This window comes from Trachypithecus francoisi, unplaced genomic scaffold (assembly GCF_009764315.1).
Source record: "Trachypithecus francoisi isolate TF-2019V2 unplaced genomic scaffold, Tfra_2.0 Lachesis_group11, whole genome shotgun sequence".
Lineage (NCBI taxonomy): Eukaryota > Metazoa > Chordata > Mammalia > Primates > Cercopithecidae > Trachypithecus > Trachypithecus francoisi.
The window spans coordinates 78,446,089-78,470,819 of NW_022681456.1; the positions used below are offsets into that span (position 1 = coordinate 78,446,089).

The 24,731-nt window shown below is 48.5% G+C and overlaps 2 protein-coding genes across 11 annotated transcripts in view; one reads left to right on the forward strand and one right to left on the reverse strand.

The window, feature by feature from the left end:
• The window catches only part of DGKA (diacylglycerol kinase alpha), a 36,549-nt gene extending 26,690 nt beyond the window's left edge, over positions 1-9,859 (reverse strand). Inside the window, exons 1-12 of one of the 8 annotated variants that reach the window (XM_033221741.1) lie at positions 8,713-8,808; positions 5,466-5,566; positions 4,314-4,458; positions 3,836-3,909; positions 3,383-3,518; positions 2,874-2,948; positions 2,367-2,416; positions 1,624-1,698; positions 1,308-1,427; positions 1,084-1,198; positions 442-530; positions 185-304 (exon numbers count right to left, since the gene is read on the reverse strand). In XM_033221741.1, the coding sequence (XP_033077632.1) occupies positions 185-304; positions 442-530; positions 1,084-1,198; positions 1,308-1,427; positions 1,624-1,698; positions 2,367-2,416; positions 2,874-2,948; positions 3,383-3,518; positions 3,836-3,909; positions 4,314-4,377 (918 nt within the window). In that variant the 5' untranslated portion in view covers positions 4,378-4,458; positions 5,466-5,566; positions 8,713-8,808. Of the gene's footprint in view, positions 1-184; positions 305-441; positions 531-1,083; positions 1,199-1,307; positions 1,428-1,623; positions 1,699-2,366; positions 2,417-2,873; positions 2,949-3,368; positions 3,519-3,835; positions 3,910-4,313; positions 4,459-4,912; positions 5,225-5,465; positions 5,567-8,580; positions 9,443-9,488 lie in introns of those variants that run through there. The other 7 variants (XM_033221742.1, XM_033221738.1, XM_033221739.1 and 4 more) reach the window with 7 other exon arrangements.
• Positions 9,860-12,865: 3,006 nt separating this feature from the next.
• Positions 12,866-24,731, forward strand: part of PYM1 (PYM homolog 1, exon junction complex associated factor) — a 31,733-nt gene continuing 19,867 nt past the window's right edge. The window contains exon 1 of one of the 3 annotated variants that reach the window (XM_033221751.1): positions 12,866-13,062. In XM_033221751.1, the coding sequence (XP_033077642.1) occupies positions 13,026-13,062 (37 nt within the window). In that variant the 5' untranslated portion in view covers positions 12,866-13,025. Of the gene's footprint in view, positions 13,063-13,312; positions 13,723-24,731 lie in introns of those variants that run through there. The other 2 variants (XR_004439818.1, XM_033221752.1) reach the window with 2 other exon arrangements.

Genomic DNA, 24,731 nt, shown 5'->3' on the forward strand with positions numbered 1-24,731 from the left:
AAAGACGAGGTGGGCACAGAGAGATCACGAAGGGACCCCTGTCTCCTCTCATCCTGGCAGTTTGGGCTGGAAAGAGCCCCTGGGGCAACTGTGGCTGTAAGGGAGGTGTGTCTGGGAGGCCCGTGGAGAGGGCAGCTCTGCGGGGCCCTAAGACGCAGCCAGGAGGGATGGCTCCCAAACTGACCTCTAGGTGGCACCATACACAATGCAGCCCGGTTAGACTGTGGTAGATCCGGATCTTTTTCTGACAGCGGTCGCAGCGTCCGGACTCACAGCCTCCTCGCACCCACACATGTGATTGGACCTTGGGGAGAAAGGCAGTCCCTTGTCTGGGAGGGTGTGAGCAGGACCTAGGGGAGGGAGGAGCTGAGGGCAGCAATGGGCCAAGGGCCAGGGCCAGGATGGAGGTGATGTTGGGAGCAGGGGCTTGAGGTCACTCACACCAATGTCCTTCCGAGACTTGGCATAGGTGCTGACTTCACAAGGCAGGGCTTTCATGGCACACTGGTCGTGAACAGTGTACTTACAGACTGAGGGAGAAAGAAGAAGTTGGGAGGCTTAGCTGAGCCCCTCCCCCTATTTCCTTCTTACCTGGGGGTGAGGCAGGATCAGATATGTGATCCCTTGCTTCAGGGTGTACCAGAATAAAAGTTTGGGGTGAAGTGCCCGCCTCCAAAAGCCATGCCTTTTCCTTACTCTTCCTCCTAAAAGATCAGCTGCTACCCCATGCCTGCCCCACACCATCCATGTGCCAGGCAGGAACTGAGCTGGATGATGCTTGGGAGGCTCAGGTCTAACAGCAATAGTAATCATAATAGATATTTTTTTTATTGCATGTTATAGTATGTGCATGCACCATCTGAAGCACTTTTCTTGCACTAACTTTTTTAATGCTCACAATTACCTCATTTTCAGTTGAGGAAACTAAGGCTTAAAGAAGTGATGTGGCTTTCCCAAGGTCACATAACTAGTCAGTGGCAGAGCCCAGGATTCAAACCTAGGTCTTTCTAAGTTCAGACAGCCAAGCTTCCACAGATAGCTACGCTGACCCGCTTCCCCTACCTCCAAGGTCCCATTACTCACGGTTACAGCTCAGCCCCTGTTTGCCAAGACCAATGCTTGACTCGCACAGATTGCAGTAAACTGGCCTGGGGAACCTCTTAGGCCTCCACATGTGCTGTCCATCGTCCTTCAGAGTCTAGGAAGGCACAGTAGATGCTAGGGAGTGTCAAAGCCCTTACAGGGCCAATCCTGGCAAGCATAACCCAAAGCTGTCTTACTCATCCTCCAAAGTCTCTCCTACTCACCATCTCCAGACCCAGCAGCACTAGCAGTGGCACGGTGGTGGCCCCAGCCCGGACCCACTCAGCTTGAGAGACAGAGCCACTACCATCATAGTCAATCTCTTTCATCATCTCCTGAAGGATCTGAGCACAGAATGGAAATGGACTTTCAGTGTGAGTGGGTCTTCAGACCCAACACCTCTCCACTGCCTCTTAGGATACCCAGCCCTGCCATCCTAGCCAAGGGAACCAGGTTGCCTGTCAGAGATGAGGTAAGGCAGATGCAGGACTCATCAGGGAAGAAGATACAAGAAGGGACAAGAAGGAAGAGCTGCCTTACCGGCCTCAGCTCAGACACATCCCAATCCAGGTATTCAGCCACTCGCATCATCTGTAGGATAATTTTGTCCACTTCCTGGAGCAAAAAGGGCAAGAGCCACAGCCATATCCCCCTTACTACCACCATCCAAATTCTTTTCCAGAAATCAGTGTTCCGGGGTTCCACCCCAGATTCACACCTCTCATTCTCAGGTACGTCTGCCAAGTAAATAAATGTGTTTGTATGCTTGTAAGGCAGACCCAATTCATGTCTCCAACATTCTCTTTGAGGAGTCAAGAGCTTGGGACTTACTTTCAAATTTAGTCCTATAGGACTCAACCTCTCCCCCCATCCTCTTCTGTTTCTTTTTTTTTTTTTTTTTTTTGAGAGAGAGTCTCGCTCTGTCGCCGGGCTGGAGTGCAGTGGCCGGATCTCAGCTCACTGCAAGCTCCGCCTCCCGGGTTTACGCCATTCTCCTGCCTCAGCCTCCCGAGTAGCTGGGACTACAGGCGCCCGCCACCTCGCCCGGCTAGTTTTTTGTATTTTTAAGTAGAGACGGGGTTTCACTGTATTAGCCAGGATGGTCTCGATTTCCTGACCTCGTGATCTGCCCGTCTCGGCCTCCCAAAGTGCTGGGATTACAGGCTTGAGCCACCGCGCCCGGCCTCTCTTCTGTTTCTTAAGACCCTGGAACAGTAGGGGCAGGAGGGTGCAGACAAATGAACACATATTCCCTTGCCCAGCGTACAGGGTCCCCAACTCACTGAGCTGTCCAGGATCCCATTTCTGTCCGTATCGTACAGCTTGAAGGTGACTGTGGGGTGTTTTAGGGGGTCCAGAGTCAGTTTGTGAGAGATACTCAAAGAATTCATAGCAGAATATGGGGGAAACAAAGAGACAGGGAGAGAGCTTTTGGGTGAGAAGCCTAGAGCCTGGGATGGGACTGAGAAAGAGACAAAAAGGAGGGGAAAACAAGCTTGGATTCCCCCTCAGTGAATGTGTCAGGGGAGACAATACACAATCCATATCCCAAGGACATCCTAGGCCGCCTACATGGGAATGTACAAGACATGGGAACTGGGGTGACTATGGTGAAGGGTATTAGGTATAAATAGTCTGGGAGAACAGAGGAAATGGGCTCATTCTCTGGCCCCACCTTTGTCTAGACCTGTCAGCCTTTAGGAATCCTGAAGGAATAAGGGAAAGGAGGCTGGGAAACACCTCACTCTCCCTTCACTGCCCCACCACCTCACTCCAGAAGGGCAACTCACATTCTAACTTGTCTTCTGGCCGACCACCCTCCAGAAGGGAAAAGTAGCAGGAAACATCATTGAGACACACCACATCTGGTTACAAAAAAGCAGATCAGAAGTCAGGGCTCCCTCCAGTTTGGCTCATGTTTTATCCTTTGTCTGTTCCACCTCTTCCTTTTAAAAAAAAAAAAAAATTACTAATTTCTTTAAGAGACAGGGTCTCACTCTGTCACTGAGGCTGGAGTGCAGTGGCATGATTACTGCTCACTGCACTTTGAACTCCTGGCCTCAAGCAATCCTCCCACCTCAGCCTCCCAAAGTGCTAGGACTACAGGTGTGAGCCACTGCCCTCAGCTTACCTCTCCCTTTTACCTTTCCTCCCTTTAGCTCCTAGACCAGCCTGACTATTCTCCACTAATTTCCCCCAACCTGCACAACATGTGACTCAAGTCAATTCTCATCCCCAAATCCATAAGTTTGATTTTTTCTTCCAGAGGCTCAGCCCAGTCCTACCTGCTTGACCATACCTTTTGTCACATTTGCCTCATTTAAGCAGTGATCAGTCTTAAAGGATTGAAACAGTGCCAGGCTTAGGTGTCTGGGAACATTATCCACTTCCAGATAGATTTTCAGGAATTGCTGGAATCCCTCGTACCCAATGGCCTATAATGAGAGTGAGCATTATCCTGGGGAGTCTGCAAGGTCGGAGCTGGGGCTGAAGAATTGGGAGTAGTGGGGACAGGGATAATAAGTGCAGAGCTGAGAAGCATCTGAGGCAGGAGTATGGTTTCTTTAATTAAGTCCTGAGTTAATAGAATCTCCTGTTTTGTCCTAAAGCAATAGTCGGAGTGACAATGGACACTAGGGTATCTCTAGAGGGGGTAGTGAGGGACAGGTCCAGAATAATTCCTGGAAATTGGGGACCAAAAACAAAGATGGGAAGAGTTGATCAAGGAGAGGATTTCCCTGCTGCCACTCACATCTCCTTGGACATATTTGGCCATCTCACCATCCTCGAAGAGCTTTAGGACATCACTGACCTTTTTGGTGGAGTCTAGGGTGTGGAGAGAGTAAGAGAACAGCATTATTAGTTCAGCTGAGTTCTCCTGCCAGAGAAATCCAGCAGGAAAAAAGATTCAAATAACATGAAGAAATTCCAAGAAGAAACAAAGAAATACAGAGGAAAAAATATGTCAGATCCTCCAAAACAGTACCACTCTTTACTCCTCTTCTCTGAGAGCTGGTGCAAGCAGTCCAAGTACAGCGAAGGTGGGTAGAGAGCCCAGACCTTGTGCATCTCCCCATCTCCCGCTCCTCCGGCTCCCAGTCATGAGCACATCTAAGCAGCACACTGCTCAGAGCCACTAAGGAAGCTGGGGGGCAGGAGGTGCAATGATGGGGAGGAGGGATTCTCTGGGGCAAGGTCTCCAGAACTGAAGGCCTGACAGGAAGACTCACATTCCATGTATTTTTGCAGCTGGGCAAAATCACTGGGGCTTATTAGGCCCCTCTCCTTGGCCATCTGTCTGTTTTTCTCAAGGATGGCCAGAAAGGCAGCTTCGTAGTAGTACTTCCGTTGCTTGGACCTCTTCAGAGGGTAGGCCTGGGGAAAGGTGACAGACTGTACCATGGGAAGAGCCAGCTGTCTGGGTGTCTTTTCTTCTGTCTGTTCCATTCTGTCTGTACTCCCACTATTATTTTTGTTCTTTCCTTCTCTCCTAGTCCCTCCCTAAATATCTTCCTTTCCCTGTGTCCCTCTTCCCTGTGCCTCTACCCTCCCTGACAGTGTCTGTCCTCTGTCTCTGTTTCTCTGACTCATCTCTGTCTCTCCATTTCTGGATCCTTCTCCTGCTCCCCCAACCTATCTTGATTCATCTGACTACCCTCACCTTCCCAACCGCACCCGGCTTTCTCAGTCTATATATGTTTCTGTGGGTGTGTCCCTTGTCTGTTTCTGCGTTTCCTCCCGCCATCGTCAATCTGTGCAGACTCTCCCCAGCCTGCGCTCTTTCCCATCTCGGGTCCTCGGCAGTTCCCGCCCTCTAGGTGACTCTTACTGCGTTAGCGCGTCTTCCTGGCCATGACCCCATTTTGTTCCGCCTCTGGCCCGGGACCCCAGCTCCGCTCAGCCACCGACTCCCCGAGCCACCCACGCCCCGCAACGACCTCTAGCGCTTCTGACGCGCGACATAGAACCAGCTCTGGCAAGGTCCCTAGACCGGGCCCCGCCTAGACTGCGTTCCGCGGAGCTCCACTAGGGAAGGATGGGGAGCTAGGCGCGGGGTAGGGAAGAGGCAGGGGAAGAGACTCTGGGTACCCACAGAGTCTCTTCCTCAGAAGAGGGTTCTGAGATACTGACATCCTAGAGAAAGGACTCACCCATCTGGCAGTTTTCAGTGACTATAGTCCAACTTCTGCTGCCAACACATCTAGTGTTTCCCAGTCCCGGGACGGTGGAGCCAAGTGCTACTGTCTCAGCTACTGGGAACTTCCTTCCACTCTGCTAGGTCAGCAGTGCTTAGGGAGCCCCAAGTTTTGGCTACTGGACCCAGGGACCAAGGTGCAGTGAGCGACTTGCTTTGATTCGATAATGATAATAATATATCTTACGTGAATATGATACAGTACGGTTTTGGAACAGAACTAGGATCGGTCGTATCTGGGTCCCATTCTTAGCTCTGATACCACTGTGTAACTTGGAGAAGTTATATCTGTAAAATGGGGAGAATGAGAACCCATTTTTCACAGTTGTGTGGTTTAAGTAAAGCAATATATGAAAAGTGGCTTGTATAATGCCTGACATTTAGGAGGCCTACAAGAAATGCTAGTTATTATTGTATTAACAATTAGAATCAAATCCTGAGACATAGGAAACTACTGGCATAATCATTCTACAGATGAGGAAACTGGAGCTCAGAGAAGCTTGGATTTCCTAAGGCAGTTGATAGACGGAAAATCCAAGGCTCCAGCCCAAGGCCATGTGGTAGTGCCTCTGCTTGTTACTCTGCCCTCCTCTTGTTCCGCTGTCTCCTCACAGCGGGCCCTCTGGTGTCACTGCACTCCTTTCTGTTCCTCAGGCATGCCAAGCTCTCCCCTGCTCAGAACGATGAGACTTACTGTTCTGTTTGTGGGACACCCTTCCCAGTTTGTAGTGGGTGCTCAATATTGGTTGTACAAGTGATTGTGTAAAGCTGGGGATTCATAATTTGGGGCTATTAATCCAAATATGGTTACATGAGAATGGGATGCCAGAGTGTCCACCTGACAGTCAGAGGAAAGGAGATAATTTGTAGTACATAGAATAGGTGCTAAATAAATATTTGTTAAATGAATGAATGAATGATCCTGAAAAGCACTCATTGACTACCCCATCAAACACCCTGATCTCCACCTACTAATTTAGGGCTTGTTGGGTTAGGGAAGCAGTTTGGGTGTTCAAGAACAGCCCAGCCCCTTTCCTTTCTGATGGTACAAGAACCTTCTCTGCAGCTTCTACCCTTGGGACATCTCTGCTGCCTACTTTTATGCAGCACACCATTCCTGTTCCAGCAGCTCTCTGGGAATACTCAGAAGAAGGTTCTGGGATACTGACATCCTAGAGAAAGGACTCTATCCATCTGGCACTTTTCAATGACTGTAGTCCAACTTCTGCTGCCAACAGATCTAATGAATACTAATAGTCTTATGGCTAATGGGGCCTCTATAGCTTAATTGGCCTCTCTGATTACTTCTGGGAATTCTAAGATGACTCTAAAGTTCTAGGAAATGGAATCTGAGGGAGAAGTGACAGGGAGGGAGCAAATAAGTTACAGTGTAAAGGAGAGAGGACAGGCTTCTTCTCTGCCTCTCTTTTTACAATGATCTAACTCTTTCTTGCTCCTTTCTAGCTCCGCAGGTCTTAAACCTGGAGAAGTAGTATAGAGTAGAAGTTAAGAGAATGGACTTGCAAATTGGACAGGCAAGGATCAGAAGCCTAGCTCTTTGAGAGGTCATTTCATCTCCCTGAGCCTCAGTTTTCTCATCAGTAAGGTGGGCACCTACAGAAATCAGTCGCAATGTGGGCATTAAATAAGATGATATATGCAATGTACTTAGCAAACAGCATGGCACAGAATAGGAACTCAATGATCATCAGCTCTTATCATTCCTACACAAGGGTAGTACCTAGAGAAACATTTCTGGAGATTAGGAAAAATGATGTCTTTGAACCAGGAAGGCATAAATTTCAGGGACTTCCAGCATCAGTGAAGCCCAGTTGTACATCTTACCCCTTGTTATTAATATATCTGTCAGGTGCAACCATGTAGTATCAGGATCGTGAACTTTGCCTCTGGGAGGATGATGAGGTAGCTAGAACTAGACTCTTAGCGTTCAAGGACACCACTGGGCTGGAATCTTTGACATGAGTGCTCCTGGGATCTTTTCAGTGGTTCTCTTGACCTCTCTTACTGAAAATTTAGCTATCCTTGGAGCTGAAGGGCAGCAAACTGTGGGATCCTGGGGACTTAAAGACCTGGAACAAGTCAATTTTCTTCCTCCAGGTCCATCCCAACCCTGAGGCTATAACCTGGGCTAGTCTAGGCAAACGCCAGGGCTGGGAGGGTGGGGTCTGCTGCCAGCCTGCCAGCTATTTGTGACTCACCCTTCCCTTCCCTCCTCTGGTTTCCCTGCCCCCCCCTACCCACTTGGGGTGAGAAAGGAAGAAGTTGACTTGGAGGCAGAGAATCTTAGAACATCCACAGAGCTGAGAGTCACCAACCCTCGTATTTTACAGAGGAGGAAATTAAGGCATAGAGAGAGAATTACTCTCTTAAGGGCACAGACTCTAGACACCCATCCGTAGTACATTCCACTAAATCTTAGAGCTCATGGGTCTCTGGATCTAATTTTAAACATCAAATACAAAAATTTTAACCAAGAGATAAATATTATTTCCAAAGCCTGTGTTAATATTTAAAGTTTCCTTTTTTCACTTAAGCATTCATTGCTCACATTCCAAGTCCTTTAAGTCGACCATTACTCAGGAAATAGCTATGTCCCCAGAATATTGAGGCTGCCCCAGGGGGCAGGAGCTCCGAATTTGAAGGCCCAAGATTGATTACCTGGACTTCTGAATTCCTTAATCATATCATAGACTGTATCCTCCTCCTCTGGTGGACCGCTGCTGCTAGTAGGTAGCCCCCAAGAGGGAATCATTTGCTTGAAGCCTCAAAACTTATTAAGCCTCCACAAACACTGAAGACTGCAGTGCTGCCTGGCTGAGGGGGTTGTGTGTGTGTGTGTAGAGGGTGTCATTGCGTAGCACAGGAGGAAGTTACGATACTGGCATGGTTGGGGGATGTGGGCTTGTCTGTGCTGAGGCTGAAGAGATGCCCAATAATATATTTGCCTTTCTTCCTCAGGAAGGCTTATTTCTCCTATCTAAGGGTGAAAAGTGAGATTCAGACTCAGGTATTTTCAGAAACTTCCCAGTGACAGGTGGGGAGAGGTTGGGGGTGGGAAGTTGGGGACCTGGAGGCCAAACAAGAACCCTTCTCCACCCGTGCGGCACTGTGGAGGTTCCGAAAAGGACTTCCCTCAGAGTCGGGTCCCAGGAACCAGGCTTCAACATCCCTCCGAATGAGCTGGCGGGATGGAGGGGAAGGCCTGGGAGACGTTACCCACTGGGTTCTGGCCCAGCCCTCCCGCTGCACCCCCGCGTCCCAGCGCAGACCCTTCTCGATACCCGCTCCAGCTGTCACGCTTCCTCCTTCCCGACCCAGCAGCACGAACGCAGCCCGTGGGTCCTGGCCTTTCCTACCCCTGTCCTGTTCCAACGGGGGAGGGCGGGGCGCTGGGGGGCTCGCGGAGTCTCTACCTTGCTTGGGAGGGCTCGCGGTCGCAGCTGAAGCGCCGGCGCTGGAGCTGGAGCCCGAGCTGGGCTGGAGGGGACGGGCCAGGCAGACGCGGCCGCAGCGGGGCCGCCCCGTTCCTGACGACACAGCTGCCCGCCCCCCACCCCAGCCTGCCCGCCGCGCCCGCGCCAGGCGCCCCCAACTCTGGGAACTTCGAAGTTGGAGAGGCCCGTTTCTAGGTTTCCAGTTCACCATAACCTGCTCCACCCTCTCTTGAATATGTCCCGGGCTTTGGACACATTTTCTCCATTTGCTGCGCTCCTCATCTTCTTCCCGCGCCGGGGCAGCTCTGCTTCTATTTTCTCTTTCTAATCACTCACAGCCTCTCCCTTCACCCCAAACCTGGGAGGCCAAGATACCGGGCGGGCCCCTAACAGAACAGCTCGGCAGTTGGGCACCCAACCAACGTCTCACTCTCTTCTGATTGCTGCCATCCTGAATTTCCCTGTCCAACTCCCTTCCATCCACCACTGACTTCACACTCAAGAGATCCCACGGAGGCAAGGCCAGAGTCCCAGACTCCATAACCTGACCAAACACCTCCCTGCGGCCCGGGCTCCACCCTGCTTGAGAGAATCTGCCCACCTTCTCCACGTCCCTCTCCTCCCTTTTAGACTTATTTTCTCCAGTCTAAGGACACCTCCTGTCAAGACTCATGTCCTCTCCTTAATTCTAGGGTGGAGGTTTGCACTCTGGTCTGTGTCCACCCTTTCTCCACACCCTCATCCTCCCACTTTACCTGCTGGCCTTGGCAGGTAGCACAGAAGGCCCTGGCCAAAAGTAGGGAGTCAAAGGTCCTTTCAGTTTCTCCTGCCTGGAGTCTCTTCTAGAGTCATTAAGGCTCTTGGGGTCGCATGGCTGGTGGTGAAGGTGGTACAGCAAGGGAGACAGATGGAGGCCTAGGGACTTACTGGCAGGAACTGGAGACCTAGGCATCCTGCTTACTGGCCCCGCCCTAACCCCTGTCTAACTCCCTCCTACCTTTCATTGAAAATGGGGTAGAGTAACAAAGCCTTAAGTTCCTGGAATCTCCTTCTTACACCTGGGGGTGGGAAGAAGGGGGAGGGGAGACCTCTGACTAGAAGGGTATATGCATGTGTGGGTATTGTGGATGCATACATACACACACCTAATATATACATATTTTTTGTGGGAGTTGGAGAGGAAAGGGAATTAATACATGAGGCCCTCTAGTGGGAACAGGGGTATCTAAGCAGTTCTTGATTGTTTCAAGACAGGCTTGTTGGAACAGACTCCTCCACATTTGCCAGAAATATAGCTGCTGAGTAATAGGGTTTGGGAGTATTGTTGTTGTATCTACACTGGAGATTTTGGGCATAGGTTGAAGAGGGTCTCTTGCTCCTGTGCCCCTCCGGATCTCACCCTCTCACCCCCAATCATAAAAAGACAAGGGCCAAAGGCCGGGAGCAGTGGCTCACACCTGTAATCCCAGCACTTTGGGAGGCTGAGGCAGGCGGATCATGAGGTCAGGAGATCCAGACAATCTTGGCTAACACGGTGAAAACCCGTCTCTGCTAAAAATACAAAAAATTAGCTGAGCGTGGTGGCACGTGCCTGTAGTCCCAGCTACTTGGGAGGCTGAAGCAGGAGAATAACTTCAACCCGGGAGGTGGAGGTTGCAGTGAGCTGAGATCATGCCACTGCACTCCAGTCTGGGCAACACGAGCGAAACTCTGTCTCAAAAAAACAAAACAAAACAAAAACAAGACAAGGTCCTTGACACTCCCCATCCTTTGTCTTTACAGTATTCTCTTCACTGTTAGCAAAGCTTCATCTCTCCTTCCTCTATGACCTCCTTAGTCATAGTAAACAAACTCGTCTGAAGGCCTTTTATACACCAAGTCCTGTACTTATTCTGCAATACAAGCAAAAACATAGTCCAGTTTAGGGACTATACCAATGAGTGGTGCAACGTGTGTAAAGCCTCTCCGGTCTGAGCTACTTTAAACAAACATACAATATAAGAATAGGTCCCCTAACACCTCTGCCTATCAGTTTTCTGTCCCTGGATCTTTCATTTAGAAATCTTGGAACGATATTAATCTCTAAGGCACTCAGCTTGCCTTGCAAAGAATGCTTAAAGTAATGCCACCCTACATATTACCTGTGTTTCTCACTCTATCGTCTTTAGATATGTCCCTAAATAAAGGTGAAGACATTCCTTTTAAGATAGTTTTGGCACTTCAGAGTGGGGTGTAATGTTATCTCTCTCGAATAAGGAATAAGGTTGAATCAGTCTTACTCTAGACTTCTTTGTGTCTTCTTTAGGATCTGTGCTCCATCATACCCCAAGTCAGTTACTGGGGGGTGTGGGTGGGGGAAGAAAAGCCAAGAAACATCTAAGAAGGAGGCGTTTAATGCCTACGGTTCCAGGTGCTCATTTCTTTAATCAACCACATCATAAAAATCAGAAAGAAAGAAACCGCAATGAACAAAGGGAAAGGAAAAAACAACAGCCTGTTCTCCCCGGCCTTTTTTGCCCCGTTCCTCCTCAGGGTGGGGGGCCACATCCGGGGCCCAGGGTTGGGTCCCAGGCAGGTCTACTAAGCAGACAATTGAGTTTCACTTCCTGTCAACCCCAGTGCTGAGGCAGGATGTCTGGGGGTGGGAAGGGGGCCTAGGGTTGGTAGTGAACAGGGGCCACTTTAGGTTTCCCTCCTGCAGAAAGGTTTATTGAGCAGCCTCTGGAAGCTGCAGAGACCACTCCTAAGGTAGTTCAGTCAAGACCAACATATCCCATTAGTTTGTAGAAGCTTCTTCCCACACTCTAACGTCTAATCGTAACAAGGTTAAGGACAAGATGTTAGATGCAGGGTCTGAAGCACAATTGGTGAAAGGAGAGCAAAGGTTTAAGACCACAGTTTAAGAACACTCGCAATAACTGTGTATTGTATGCAAATACTTTTTATTTATTTTGAGACTGAGTCTTGCTCTATCATACAGGCTGGAGTTCAGTGGCATGATCTTGGCTCATGCCAAGATCACTTGGTTCAAGTGATTCTCCTGCCTCAGCCTCCCGAGTAGCTGGGATTACAGGCACGCACCACCACACCCAGCTAATTTTTGTATTTTTAGTAGAGACAGGGTTTCACCATGTTGGCCATGGCTGGTCTCGAACTCCTGACCTCCAGTGATCCACCCACCTCGGCCTCCCAAAGTGCTGGGATTACAGGCATGAGCCACCGCGCCCGCCTGGAAATACTTTTTAAATGAGCCTTCGCTCCCCACCCCCAGATATTCTGAATTGGCCTCTAGTGGAAGTCAAGGAGATGGAGGACGGGAAGGAAGGCAAGCTGCGGCCCCCAGAAAACTTCTGAGGCCTAATTTGTCTTATAAAGGTCCTAGACGGAGTCTCACTCTGTCGTCCAGGCTGGAGTGCAGTGGCGCGATCTCGGCTTACTGCAACCTCTGCCTCCTGGGTTCAAGAAATTCTCTGTCTCAGCCTCCCGATTAGCTGAGATTACAGGCGCCCGCCACCATGCCCGGCTAATTTTTTTGTATTTTTAGTAGAGACGGGGTTTCACCATCTTGGCCAGGTTGGTCTTGAACTCCTGACCTCGTGATCCACCCGCCTTGGCCTCCCAAAGTGCTGGGATTACAGGCCTGAGCCACTGCGCCCGGCTTTAGTTTTGTTTTTTAAATGGGACATGCTGCCTAGTGTAAGAGGTAATCACCAATATTTACCTCCTCCCTCCTTCCTGGTTCCAGGGGTACTGCTGGACATTAAACTAAGCCAAAGTGGGGACATATGGAGGAAGGTAAAAGGATTGACAAGGAAAAAGCTATATGAGGGTGGAGCAGGGCAGAGTTGACACCTGAGGAGAAGAACCTGCAGCCGGGCCCCTCCCAGGCTGTAAGGGAAACAAGTTTAACAGAACTTAGCCCTGAAGGAACAACAGTTGCTGAAGTGGGCAGCGGAGGGAAGAGCTTTTGGGTTCATCTGAACAATAGGGAGGTACGGGACAGGGGAGCACTACAAATGGAGTGATCCTACGGGACCGGATTATTGGCGAGCTGCCCCGCTTTAGATCCTCAGCGGTTGGACGAGTTTTATTAGAATACTAAGTAGGTCCGCCCAGAAGCCTTTACCCTGCCCTCTGACCCTAGGGCCCAACCCAAGGAGGCACTGAGGGTTAGGTCTGGGCGAGAAGCAAGTAGGGCCCTCATCACTTCGCCGCCGAATCTCCGGCGCCGCCCAGCGGGGCAGAGCCAGGCCAGGGCCGCCCGCCCAACCTGGCCAGCTGCCTCTTCGGCCATGGAAGCTGCCGGCAACCCTGCGGCTACGGAGACAGGTGACCGACCCGTGGCGCTCTCCGCCTTGCACGCCCCTCCCGCGGGTCTCTGGAGGTTGACTGGGGCGGCCGACAGCAATCGGCACGCGAATTCGACCTCCTCACCTTCTTAGAGAGGGTTACATGGGGTCTTACAACCGTCCCCAGAAACACTTGTGCACCCCAGTGCGTTCCTGGAGTTTGTCTGCTCCACGTCACCAAGCTGCTCTCAGGTCTGGGTGCAGGCCAAAACCTGGATAGTCTTTTCTTCATTTATAAGGCCCCCTTTTTGGGTGCAGGTGGGCCTTGCGCCCTTTTCCCTCGCAGGTCCTGGACATACGAGGAGTTCCTGGGATGAGAGGGACTGTGCCTCGGAACTTCTCTTGGCTCCCCGAGGACTGTTTTACAGGCAGCAAGCGCTCAATAATGGTATCGGTGGCAGTAAAAGAGCCCACGGCTTTATTTTATTAACTATTTCAGCTTCTCCCCTCTTCCTCTTCCTCCTTCTCCTCCACCTCCGCCCATGAAATGGTGCACTCTCCCTTTAAGACTAAGATGGTGGCTTGCTACGATCGGGACTCCACTTCCGGTGGGGAGGGGGGCGGGACCCCAGCCCGCTCACGCCGGAAGTGGTTTGCGTTTTCAAGATGGCGACTCCCTATGTTACTGACGAGACCGGCGGTGAGTGCGGGAGGCGCGGAGCCGCTTCTCCCCGGGCTCTCGGGGCAGGGGTTCGGACTTGGAAAGGGGTCTGTGCCCCGCCCATCCCGGGGCCCCTCCTTTGCCCCGCCCCCCGGACCGCCTTCCCCATTCATTCTCTCCTGCGGGGTGTCTCCTGCGCCCCCTTCTGGTCTCGTGTTTGGGGGTCTCTGCTTCCGGTCACCCAAACCCTGGGGTCCTTCAGTGCTAGTCCCTGCTTCAGGACCCTCACGGGCCCTTAGCTTTTCTCCAGCAGTTGGAGCACTCATGTCTCTTATAGATTCTTCAGCCTTGGGGACTCCTAGACTCTCAGTTCCCTCCAATTCCTGCCCTCCTACTTTTCCCCTCCCCCATCTCAGCTATACTTGCTTTCTGCCCTACCTCAGTCCCGTTTTCATTATTTTTCTCGAAGCGGTATTTGCTGAAGACCTTCTCGTTTCTACATAGTACTTTTTCCTCTCCCTTATCTTCATTTGTTGGGTCACTGAGGTTTAGAGGTGTGAAGGGAAGAGGACCCTAATACAACTTTCAGCTTGAGTTTTCTCCCTGATGGAGCCACCCTTCGCTATCTTCTCCCGTGATGGTGATAGAAATTGAGGGGTCTAAGGTGGGAAAAGGCAAACAGGAAAGTGTCTAGTGGCTTTTCTCCGAAGCCCTTTGACAAGTGAATAAAACCCACTATTCCTTCTGACTAGAGAAGAATTTCCAGCCTGGCTGGTCGAGATGCTGAAGTGTCTGCTGTGTATGTGAGGTGTATGTGTTGGAAACGGAGAATCACAGCTTTTATCATGGTTTTGTCCCTTCCTAATGGCCTCATCTTTAGAAAAATATGCGTAGTAGTAATAGCTACTCAATGATGATCAAATAAGATAATATATGTGAAAGCAATTTACAAAATGCTGTGCAAGTGCAAAGTGTTTCTGTTTTTGTAGCCCTCATATGTGTAGTCTGTAGAAGCAACACTGTGCCTGTGCCTTGGTACTCACGGTCTGTTTTAAAATGTGCCATTTTGCTTCTTGCTCTGCTGCTTTCCATGTTCCTTACACCTCTTCCACCTGTCTTATGGTACCTGATGACAACCCAGGTTGCTGCTACTTCTTCCCAACCTCACAATTTAAAAGTGGTACTACCTCTTTCCTTCTGTTCTCTACCTAGTAGCTCCTTCATGAATTACCAATTTTTAATGTGTGCTTTGAAAATACTACTTATCCAGTATATTTCTCTTTACTCTTAATCATTTTCTTTACTCTGACTCCGTGAAAATCCAGGTATCACACCCTACCTTGCCACTAAAAGCTGTTTTCTGTTTTTAGTGACTATGTGGAAGAAAAGAAGGAATAAACTGCTTTTTATTTTCCTTTACTATGTCCAGATCATTGATCTACCACTGTCACTCTAATCCTCATGAAAGGTATTGCCATGCAATTATAGCAGTTTCAACTTTAGTTAAAGTCGTCATTTACTGCCCACAAGGACCCAGACCTATTGCATCATATTTTTTTCTCTCCTCTTTTTCTTGCTGTCATTTTCAGTGTCTCCAGCACCATTGGAATACTCTGATCTCATAGTTCCTCAGCATGAGACGGTCGACTTTGCTTTGTATTTTCAAACCAGTTGCACATCAGAATCAGTACAACCTGGATCTCATCTAGGACACCGCTTTTTCTTCAGGTGCTCCCCATCACTTTAGCCTCCTTATCAGTCACCTATTTCACTATCTTAAACCCTCAGGATCAGCTTTGTGTCCTCAGGTTCTCTGGTTCTTGACCTTTCCATTTCATTGAATTTGTCAGTACCTTGTGGCCTTTGGTACTGCCCAGCTAGACCTCTGTGACCAGCCACTTTGATAATATCCTCTTGCTTTCTTTATTCATTTTGATTTTCTATACTAAGCAGGCACTTCTGTTATCTCTAATGATGGCTATGATTAGAGATGTTTTCTTGGCTTCTGCTTCTAGGCCACAGCATGTTGCTAGAGAAAAAGTACAGAAGCTATCAGATTCAATATAACTTAATATTAACTTCTGCCAAGATCATGGCTTCTAATCATTCTTTTCTTTTTAAAACATTTTTTTGCTAGGCACGGTGGCTCACGCCTATAATCGCAGCACTTTGGGAGGCTGAGGTGGGTGGATCAACTGAGGTCAGGAGTTCAAAACCGGCCTGACCAGTATGGTGAAACTCCATCTCTACTATAACTACTAAAATTAGCTGGGTGTGGTGGGGTGGTGGTGTGGGCCTGTCATCTTAGTTACTCGGGAGGTTGAGACAGGAGAATTGCTTGAACCCAGGAGGCGGAGGTTGCAGTGAGCTGAGATCGTGCCACTGCACTCCACTCTGGGCGATAGAGCGAGACTCTGTTTCAAAAATAAATAAATAAATAAAAATTTAAATTTATTTTTTGTGTTCTTCCATAGCTGTTTTCCCCAAACTTTTCCAGCTCTGTGTGACCATCCCTTTTAATTCTCCTTCTTTTGGCAGATGACTTCATTTTTATTTTACTGAAAAATCAATGCCTATCATTTTTGTTTCCTTTTTCTCATAGCAAGATTTTGTTTGTTTCTTTTTTTTTTTTTTTTTTTTTTTTTTTTTTTTTGAGACGAAGTCTCGCTCTGTCGCCCAGACTGGAGTGCAGTGGCCGGATCTCAGCTCACTGCAAGCTCCGCCTCCCGAGTTTATGCCATTCTCCTGCCTCAGCCTCCCAAGTAGCTGGGACTACAGGCGCCCGCCACCTCGCCCGGCTAGTTTTTTGTATTTTTTAGTAGAGATGGGGTTTCACCGTGTTAGCCAGGATGGTCTCGATCTCCTGACCTCGTGATCCGCCCGTCTCGGCCTCCCAAAGTGCTGGGATTACAGGCTTGAGCCACCGCGCCCGGCTGTTTCTTTTTTTTAAATGTAGGGACGCAGACTTGCTATGTTGCCCAGGCTGGTTTTAAACTCCTGGCCTCAAGTGATCTTCCCACCTCAGTCTGCCAAAATGTTGGAATTACGGGTGTAAAGAGCGTTTACCTCTCCCCAGATTTCTTGAATGTGAAGAAATTTACTCCTGATATTTCTGTTTCCTTGCTGCCTATTTGTTTCTTCACTCTTTGCAGACATTATTTCTAGCACTACCCTCTCTCGAGTTGCCTATCCCTTTTTCTAATTGTTTGGTGAATATCTTCACTCTTGGATGTACTGTCATACCTCAAATCCAACCTGACCAAAACCAGTATCACAGTATCAGTTTTTCCATCCCTATTTCTGTTAAAGGCACCATTGTTCTAGCCAACCCAAGATAAACTTTTATGTTGTTTCTTTTTTTTTTTTTTGAGACGGAGTCTCACTCTGTCTCCCAGTAGCGCGATCTCGGCTCACTGCAACCTCTGCCTCCCTGGTTCAAGCAATTCTTCTGCCTCAGCCTCCTGAGTAGCTGGGATTACAGGCGCGCATCACCACGCCTGACTAATTTTTGTATTTTTAGTAGAGATGGAGTTTCATCATGTTGGTCAGGCTGGTCTTGAACTCCTGACCTCGTGATCCACCTGCCTTGGCCTCCCAAAGTGCTGGGATTACAGGTGTCAGCCACTGCGCCCGACTGTTTCTTTTTTTTTTTTTTTTTTGAGACGGAGTCTCGCTCTGTCGCCCAGGCTGGAGTGCAGTGGCCGGATCTCAGCTCACTGCAAGCTCCGCCTCCCGGGTTTACACCATTCTCTCGCCTCAGCCTCCCGAGTAGCTGGGACTACAGGCGCCCGCCATCTCGCCCGGCTAATTTTTTGTATATTTTAGTAGAGACGGGGTTTCACCGTGTTAGCCAGGATGGTCTCGATCTCCTGACCTCGTGATCCGCCCGTCTCGGCCTCCCAAAGTGCTGGGATTACAGGCTTGAGCCACCGCGCCCGGCCTCTTTTTTTAATATTCTAACTATACTTGATTTTTTAGAACACTTAGATTTATAGAAAAATTGAGAAGATGCTACAGAGATTTCCCATATACGCTACACTCGGTTTCCCCTATTACTGTCATCTTACGTTAATATGGTACTTTGCTTTTAATTAATGAAGCAATATTGATATATTATTATTAACTAGAATCCATACATCATTTCATTAGTTTTTTTCAGACAGGGTCTGCTGTGTCACCCAGGCTGGGGTGCACTGGTGCAGTCACCATTTACTGTAGTCTTAACTTCTGGGCTCAAGTGATCCTCCCACCTCAACCTACTGAGTAGCTGGGACTACAGGTACACACCACCACTCCTGACTCATTTTTGTATTTTTTGTAGAGATGCAGTCTTGCTCTGTTGCCCAGTCTGATCTCAAATTCCTGGGCTCAAGTGATCCTCACGCCCTGGCCTCCCAAAGTGCTGGGATTACAGGTGTGAACTACCACACCTGGCTGATTTCCTTAGTTTTTACTTAATTTATTATTTATTTATTTATTATTTTTTTGAGACAGAGCTTTGCTCTTGTTGCCTAGGCTGGAGTGAAATGGCGAGATCTTGGCTCACCGTAACCTCCACCTCCCGAGTTCAAGTGATTCTCTTGCCTTAGCCTTCCAGGTAGCTGGGATTACAGGCATGCGCCGCCCTGCCCAGCTAATTTTGTATTTTTAGTAGAGACGGGGTTTCTCCATGTTGGTCAGGCTGGTCTCGAACTCCTGGCCTCAGGTAATCTGCCCACCTCAGCCTCCCAAAGTGCTGGGATTACAGGTGTGAGCCACCGTGCCTGGACTTTTTACCTAATTTTTTTGTTGTTGTTCCAGGATCTTATCCAGGGTACTACATAATATTTAGTTCTCATGTCTCTCTAAGAGTCCAAGCTCCTCTTGGCTGTGACATTTTCACAGGCTTTCCTTGTTTTCGATGACCTTGAGTTTTGAGGAGTACTGGTCAGGTATTTTGTAGGATGTCCTTCTATTGGAATTTGTCTGATGTATTTCTCGTGATTAGATGTGGGGTATATGTTTTGGGGAGGAAGACCACAGAGGTAAAGTGACATTTTCTTTTTTTTTGTTTTTTTTTTTTGAGACGGAGTCTCGCTCTGTCGCCCAGGCTGGAGTGCAGTGGCCGAATCTCAGCTCACTGCAAGCTCCGCCTCCCGGGTTTACGCCATTCTCCTGCCTCAGCCTCCCGAGTAGCTGGGACTACAGGTGCCCGCTACCTTGCCCGGCTAGTTTTTTGTATTTTTTAGTAGAGACGGGGTTTCACCGTGTTAGCCAGGATGGTCTCGATCTCCTGACCTCGTGATCCGCCCGTCTCGGCCTCCCAAAGTGCTGGGATTACAGGCTTGAGCCACCTCGCCCGGCCTAAAGTGACATTTTCATCACATATCAGGGTACATAGAATCACAGTGATTTTTTACTGTTAATTTTTTTGTTTTTTTGAGACAGAGTCTTCCCTCTGTTGCCCAGAGTGGAGTGCGGTGACACCGTCATGGCTCATTGAAGCCTTGACCTCCCAGGCTCAATCGATTCTCCCACCTCAGCTTCCTGAGTATCTAGGATCATAGGCGTGTGCCATCATGCCTGGCTAATTTTTTTTTTTTTTGGTAAAGATGGGGTCTCACTATGTTGCCTGGGCTGGTGTTGAACTCCTAAGCTCAAGGTATTGTCCCCCTTTGGCCTACCAAAATTCTGGGATAACTAGGCATGAGCCACTATGCCCAGCCTGTTAGTATTGACTATGATCATCTGGCAGAGATACTGTTTGTAAGGCGTCACTGTAAAGTTACGCTTTACCCCCTTCCTTTCCATACTGTAGAGAAGTCACTATTCCTAGTCCGTGCATGAGGAGTAGGGACCCGTGCATGAGGAGTAGGGAGTTGTGCCTCCTTAAAAAAAGAGATTGAGGGCTGGGCATGGTGGCATATGCCTGTAATCCCAGCACTTTGGGAGGCTGAGGCAGGAGGATCGCTTGAGGCCATCCTAGGCAACATAACAAGACCTAGTATCTACAAAAAAAAAAAAAAAAAAAAAAAAATGAGCTGAGTAAGATGGCACACACCTGTGGTCCCAACTGCTCAGGGAGCCTGAGGGGGAAGATTGTTTGAGCCAGGGAGGTTGAGGCTGCATTGAGCCGTGCTTGTGCCACTGTACTCCAGCCTTGGTGACAGTGAGACCCTATCTCAAAAAAACAATAAAAAAAAACACATTATTTGGCATTCTTCTGCCCAGATTTTTTTCTTTCCCCTTGTTTGTTTATTAATTTATGTATATCAATATGGACTTATAGGTGTTTATTTTATATGGTAGGTTATAATCCAATACTATTTTATTTGCTTTATTGCTCAAATGTTTCAGTTTTGAACATTGGGAACCCTTTTTAGTTTTTTACTTGGCCCATCTCCCTTTGACATTCGCCATCATTGTAGGTTATGATTTTGTTCTCTGCTCCAGTCCTGTGGTCTGCCATTTCTCTAAGAAGCCCTTGTTCTTTTTACTGAAGAATAATGTTAGAAACTAAGATCTGATCACTAGGTGTTTTTATTTGTATGGGAGTTTTTTTTTTTTTTTTTTAATTTATGAGAGTTTTTTTTTTATGATTATTTTTATTATCATCTTTTACTTCTCTCTTGCCCTCCTCACGTATATCATTTATCAAAATATCATTCTTTTATTCCTACTGCTGTTACCCTTAGTACTTGTTAGCTATATAACCTTGGGAATCTAAGTCTTAGTTTTCTCATCATTGAAATTGGAATAACTCTTGCAACACAGGATTATTATAAGTATTAAAATTTAAATAAAATGATTTGCATGTTTGGCACATAAAAAGTGTCCAACATGTTGTTCTGTAATTATTACTATTATGTAAGGGTTATTGTATGGGTTAGAAGAAATTACTATATATGGCCAAGTACCAGGCATAGTGTACTTGGGCCATTTTAAGTGCCTGCTAAAATTCTAGTTTCTGTTGTCCTGCAAATATTACTGTGACCTCCTAAACAGGTCATCCTATTTCCAGTCTCTCTCTTGTTTCATTTCTTCTGATACACTGCTACCAGATTACTGCTCCTTAAGTACAAATTTAGTTATGTAATTTTTGTTCAATATTAATTCATCAACCCAGAGTCTGCTGTTATATTTGGCATATATCTTTCTAAACTGTTTTAAACATAGCAGAATCAGATGGTATATACATTTTTATATCTTGCCTTTTCATTTAGCCTTATGAGGTAAATGTTTTTCCTTGCTATTAAAAACTCTGTAAACATCTTTTAAAATACTGGCAGAGTGTTTTTTTTTTTTTTTTTTTTTGAGATGGAGTCTCGCTCTGTCGCCCAGGCTGTAGTGCAGTGGTGTGATCTCGGCTCACTGCAAGCTCCGCCTCCCGGGTTCCCGCCATTCTCCTGGCAGAGTGTTTTATAGTTTGGGCATGCACCTTATCTTACCTTTCTTCTGTTATTGGACTTGTAGATTGTTTTCAGAATTTTTTTTTTTTTTTTTTTGAGACGGAGTCTCGCTGTGTCGCCCAGGCTGGAGTGCAGTGGCCAGATCTCAGCTCACTGCAAGCTCCGCCTCCCAGGTTCACGCCATTCTCCTGCCTCAGCCTCCCGAGTAACTGGTACTACAGGCGCACGCAACCACGCCCGGCTAATTTTTTTGTATTTTTAGTAGAAACGGGGTTTCACCGTGTTAGCCAGGATGGTCTCGATCTTCTGACCTCGTGATCCACCCGTCTCGGCCTCCCAAAGTGCTGGGATTACAGGCTTGAGCCACCGCGCCCGGCCTTTTTTTTTTTTTTTTTTTTTGAGACGGAGTCTCACTCTGTCACCAGGCTGGAGTGCGGTGGCGGATCTCGGCTCACTGCAAGCTCCGCCTCCCAGGTTCACGCCATTCTCCTGCCTCAGCCTCCCGAGTAACTGGTACTACAGGCGCACGCAACCACGCCCGGCTAATTTTTTTGTATTTTTAGTAGAGATGGGGTTTCACCGTGTTAGCCAGGATGGTCTTGATCTCCTGACCTCGTGATTTGCCCACCTCGGCCTCCCAAAGTGCTGGAATTACAGGCGTGAGCCACCACCCCGGCCCAGAATTTTTATTATAAGAACACTATGGGCCGGGTGCAGTGGCTTACGCCTGTAATCCCAGCAGTTTGGGAGGCCGAGGTGGGCAGATCACGAGGTCAGGAGATGGAGACCATCCTGACTAACACGGTGAAACCCCGTCTCTACTAAAAATACAAAAAAGTAGCTAGGCGTGGTGGCGGGCGCCTGTAGTCCCAGCTACTCGGGAGGCTGAGGCAGGAGAATGGCGTGAACCTGGGAGGCGGAGCTTGCAGTGAGCCGAGATAGCGCCACTGCACTCCAGCCTGGGAGACAGAGTGAGACTCCGTCTCAAAAAAAAAAAAAAAGAAAAAAGAACACTATGAATGTTTTTGTGCATGCATCTTTGTCTGCACTTTGGGTTATTTTCTTTTTCTTTTTCTTTTTCTTTTTTTTTTTTTTTGAGACGGAGTCTTGCTCTGTCACCAGGCTGGAGTGCAGTGGTGCGATCTCTGCTCACTACAATCTCCACCTCCTGGGTTCAAGTAATTCTCTTGCCTCAGCCTCCCAAGTAGCTGGGACTACAGGCGCCCGCCACCTCGCCCGGCTAGTTTTTTGTATTTTTAGTAGAAACGGGGTTTCACCGTGTTAGCCAGGATGGTCTCGATCTTCTGACCTCGTGATCCACCCGTCTCGGCCTCCCAAAGTGCTGGGATTACAGGCTTGAGCCACCGCGCCCGGCCTTTTTTTTTTTTTTTCTTTTTTTGAGACGGAGTCTCACTCTGTCACCCAGGCTGGAGTGCGGTGGCGGATCTCGGCTCACTGCAAGCTCCGCCTCCCAGGTTCACGCCATTCTCCTGCCTCAGCCTCCCGAGTAACTGGTACTACAGGCGCACGCAACCACGCCCGGCTAATTTTTTTGTATTTTTAGTAGAGATGGGGTTTCACCGTGTTAGCCAGGATGGTCTTGATCTCCTGACCTCGTGATTTGCCCACCTCGGCCTCCCAAAGTGCTGGAATTACAGGCGTGAGCCACCACCCCGGCCCAGAATTTTTATTATAAGAACACTATGGGCCGGGTGCAGTGGCTTACGCCTGTAATCCCAGCAGTTTGGGAGGCCGAGGTGGGCAGATCACGAGGTCAGGAGATGGAGACCATCCTGACTAACACGGTGAAACCCCGTCTCTACTAAAAATACAAAAAAGTAGCTAGGCGTGGTGGCGGGCGCCTGTAGTCCCAGCTACTCGGGAGGCTGAGGCAGGAGAATGGCGTGAACCTGGGAGGCGGAGCTTGCAGTGAGCCGAGATAGCGCCACTGCACTCCAGCCTGGGAGACAGAGTGAGACTCCGTCTCAAAAAAAAAAAAAAGAAAAAAGAACACTATGAATGTTTTTGTGCATGCATCTTTGTCTGCACTTTGGGTTATTTTCTTTTTCTTTTCTTTTTCTTTTTTTTTTTTTGAGACGGAGTCTTGCTCTGTCACCAGGCTGGAGTGCAGTGGTGCGATCTCTGCTCACTACAATCTCCACCTCCTGGGTTCAAGTAATTCTCTTGCCTCAGCCTCCTGAGTAGCTGGAATTACAGGTGTGCACCCCCACACCCAGCTAATTTTTGTATTTTTAGTAGAGATGGGGTTTTACCATGTTGTCTAGGCTGATCTTGAACTCCTGGCCTCAAAGGATCGCCCGTCTCAGCCTCCCAAAATGCTAGAACTACAGGCGTGAGCCACTGTGCTCGGCCTAATTTTTTAAATTATCTGTAGGATGAGGTCAGGCTGTGTTTCCCAGGCTGGTCTCCAACTCCTGGGCTCAAGTGATCCTCTCGCCTCGGCCTTCTGAAGTGTTGGGATTATAGGCATGAGCAACTAGTTTTTCTTTTCCTTTTTTCTTTAAAGATACAAGGTCTTGCTCTGTTGCCCAGGTTAGAGTGCAGTGGCACAGTCATACCTTGCTGTAGTCTCAACTGTTGGGGTCAAGCAATTCTCTTGCCTCCGCCTCCCGAGTAGCTAGTACTAGTACTACAGGCATATGCCACCATGCCTGTCTAATTTTTGAATTTTTTTATAGAGCTGTGCTGCCCAGACTGTTCTCAAACTCCTTTTCACAATCAGTCCTCCCACCTTGGCCTTCCAAAGCGGTGGGATTACAGGCATGAGCCACTGCACCCAGCTTAGTTTTTCTTTTATCTCTCTTTTTTTTTTTGAGACAGAGTCTCGCTGTGTCGCCCAGGCTGGAGCGCAGTGGCGCGATCTCGGCTCACTGCAAGCTCCGCCTCCCGGGTTCACGCCATTCTCCCGCCTCAGCCTCCAAGTAGCTGGGACTACAGGTGCCCGCCACCCCGCTGGGCTAGTTTTTTTTTTGTATTTTTAGTAGAGACGGGGTTTCACCATGTTAGCCAGGATGGTCTCGATCTCCTGACCTCGTGATCCACCCGCCTCGGCCTCCCAAAGTGCTGGGATTACAGGCTTGAGCCACCGCGCCCGGCCCCTTTTCTTTTTTTTTTTTTGAGACAGTCTTCCTGCTCTGTCTCCAGTTGCCCAGACTGGAGTGCAATGACGCCATCTCTGCTCTGCCAACCAGGCTCAAGCTATTCTCCTGCCTCAGCCTCCCAAATAGATGGGATTACAGGCACGTACCACCATACCCAGCTATTTTTTTGTATTTTTAGTTAGAGACGGGGTTTCACTGTGTTGGCCAGGCTGGTCTCGAACTCCTGACCTCAGGTGATCTGCCCTTGGCCTCCCAAAGTGCTGGGATTACAGGCGTGAGCCACCATGCCTGGCCCCCAGCCTAGTTTTTCTAAGCACATATGCATATATAACATAATGTAAAATGATATATTTGGAATTATACTGTTAAGATTGGCTGTTATTTTCCAAAATATGAATCCTTGAAACACCTAGTAGTCCTCTGAGATGTGACACAAAATAAATAACTAAAATAGAGCTGGGAGCGGTGGCTCACGCCTGTGATCTCAACACTTTGGGAGGCTGAGGCGGGTGGATTGCTTGAGCCCAGGAATTCAAGA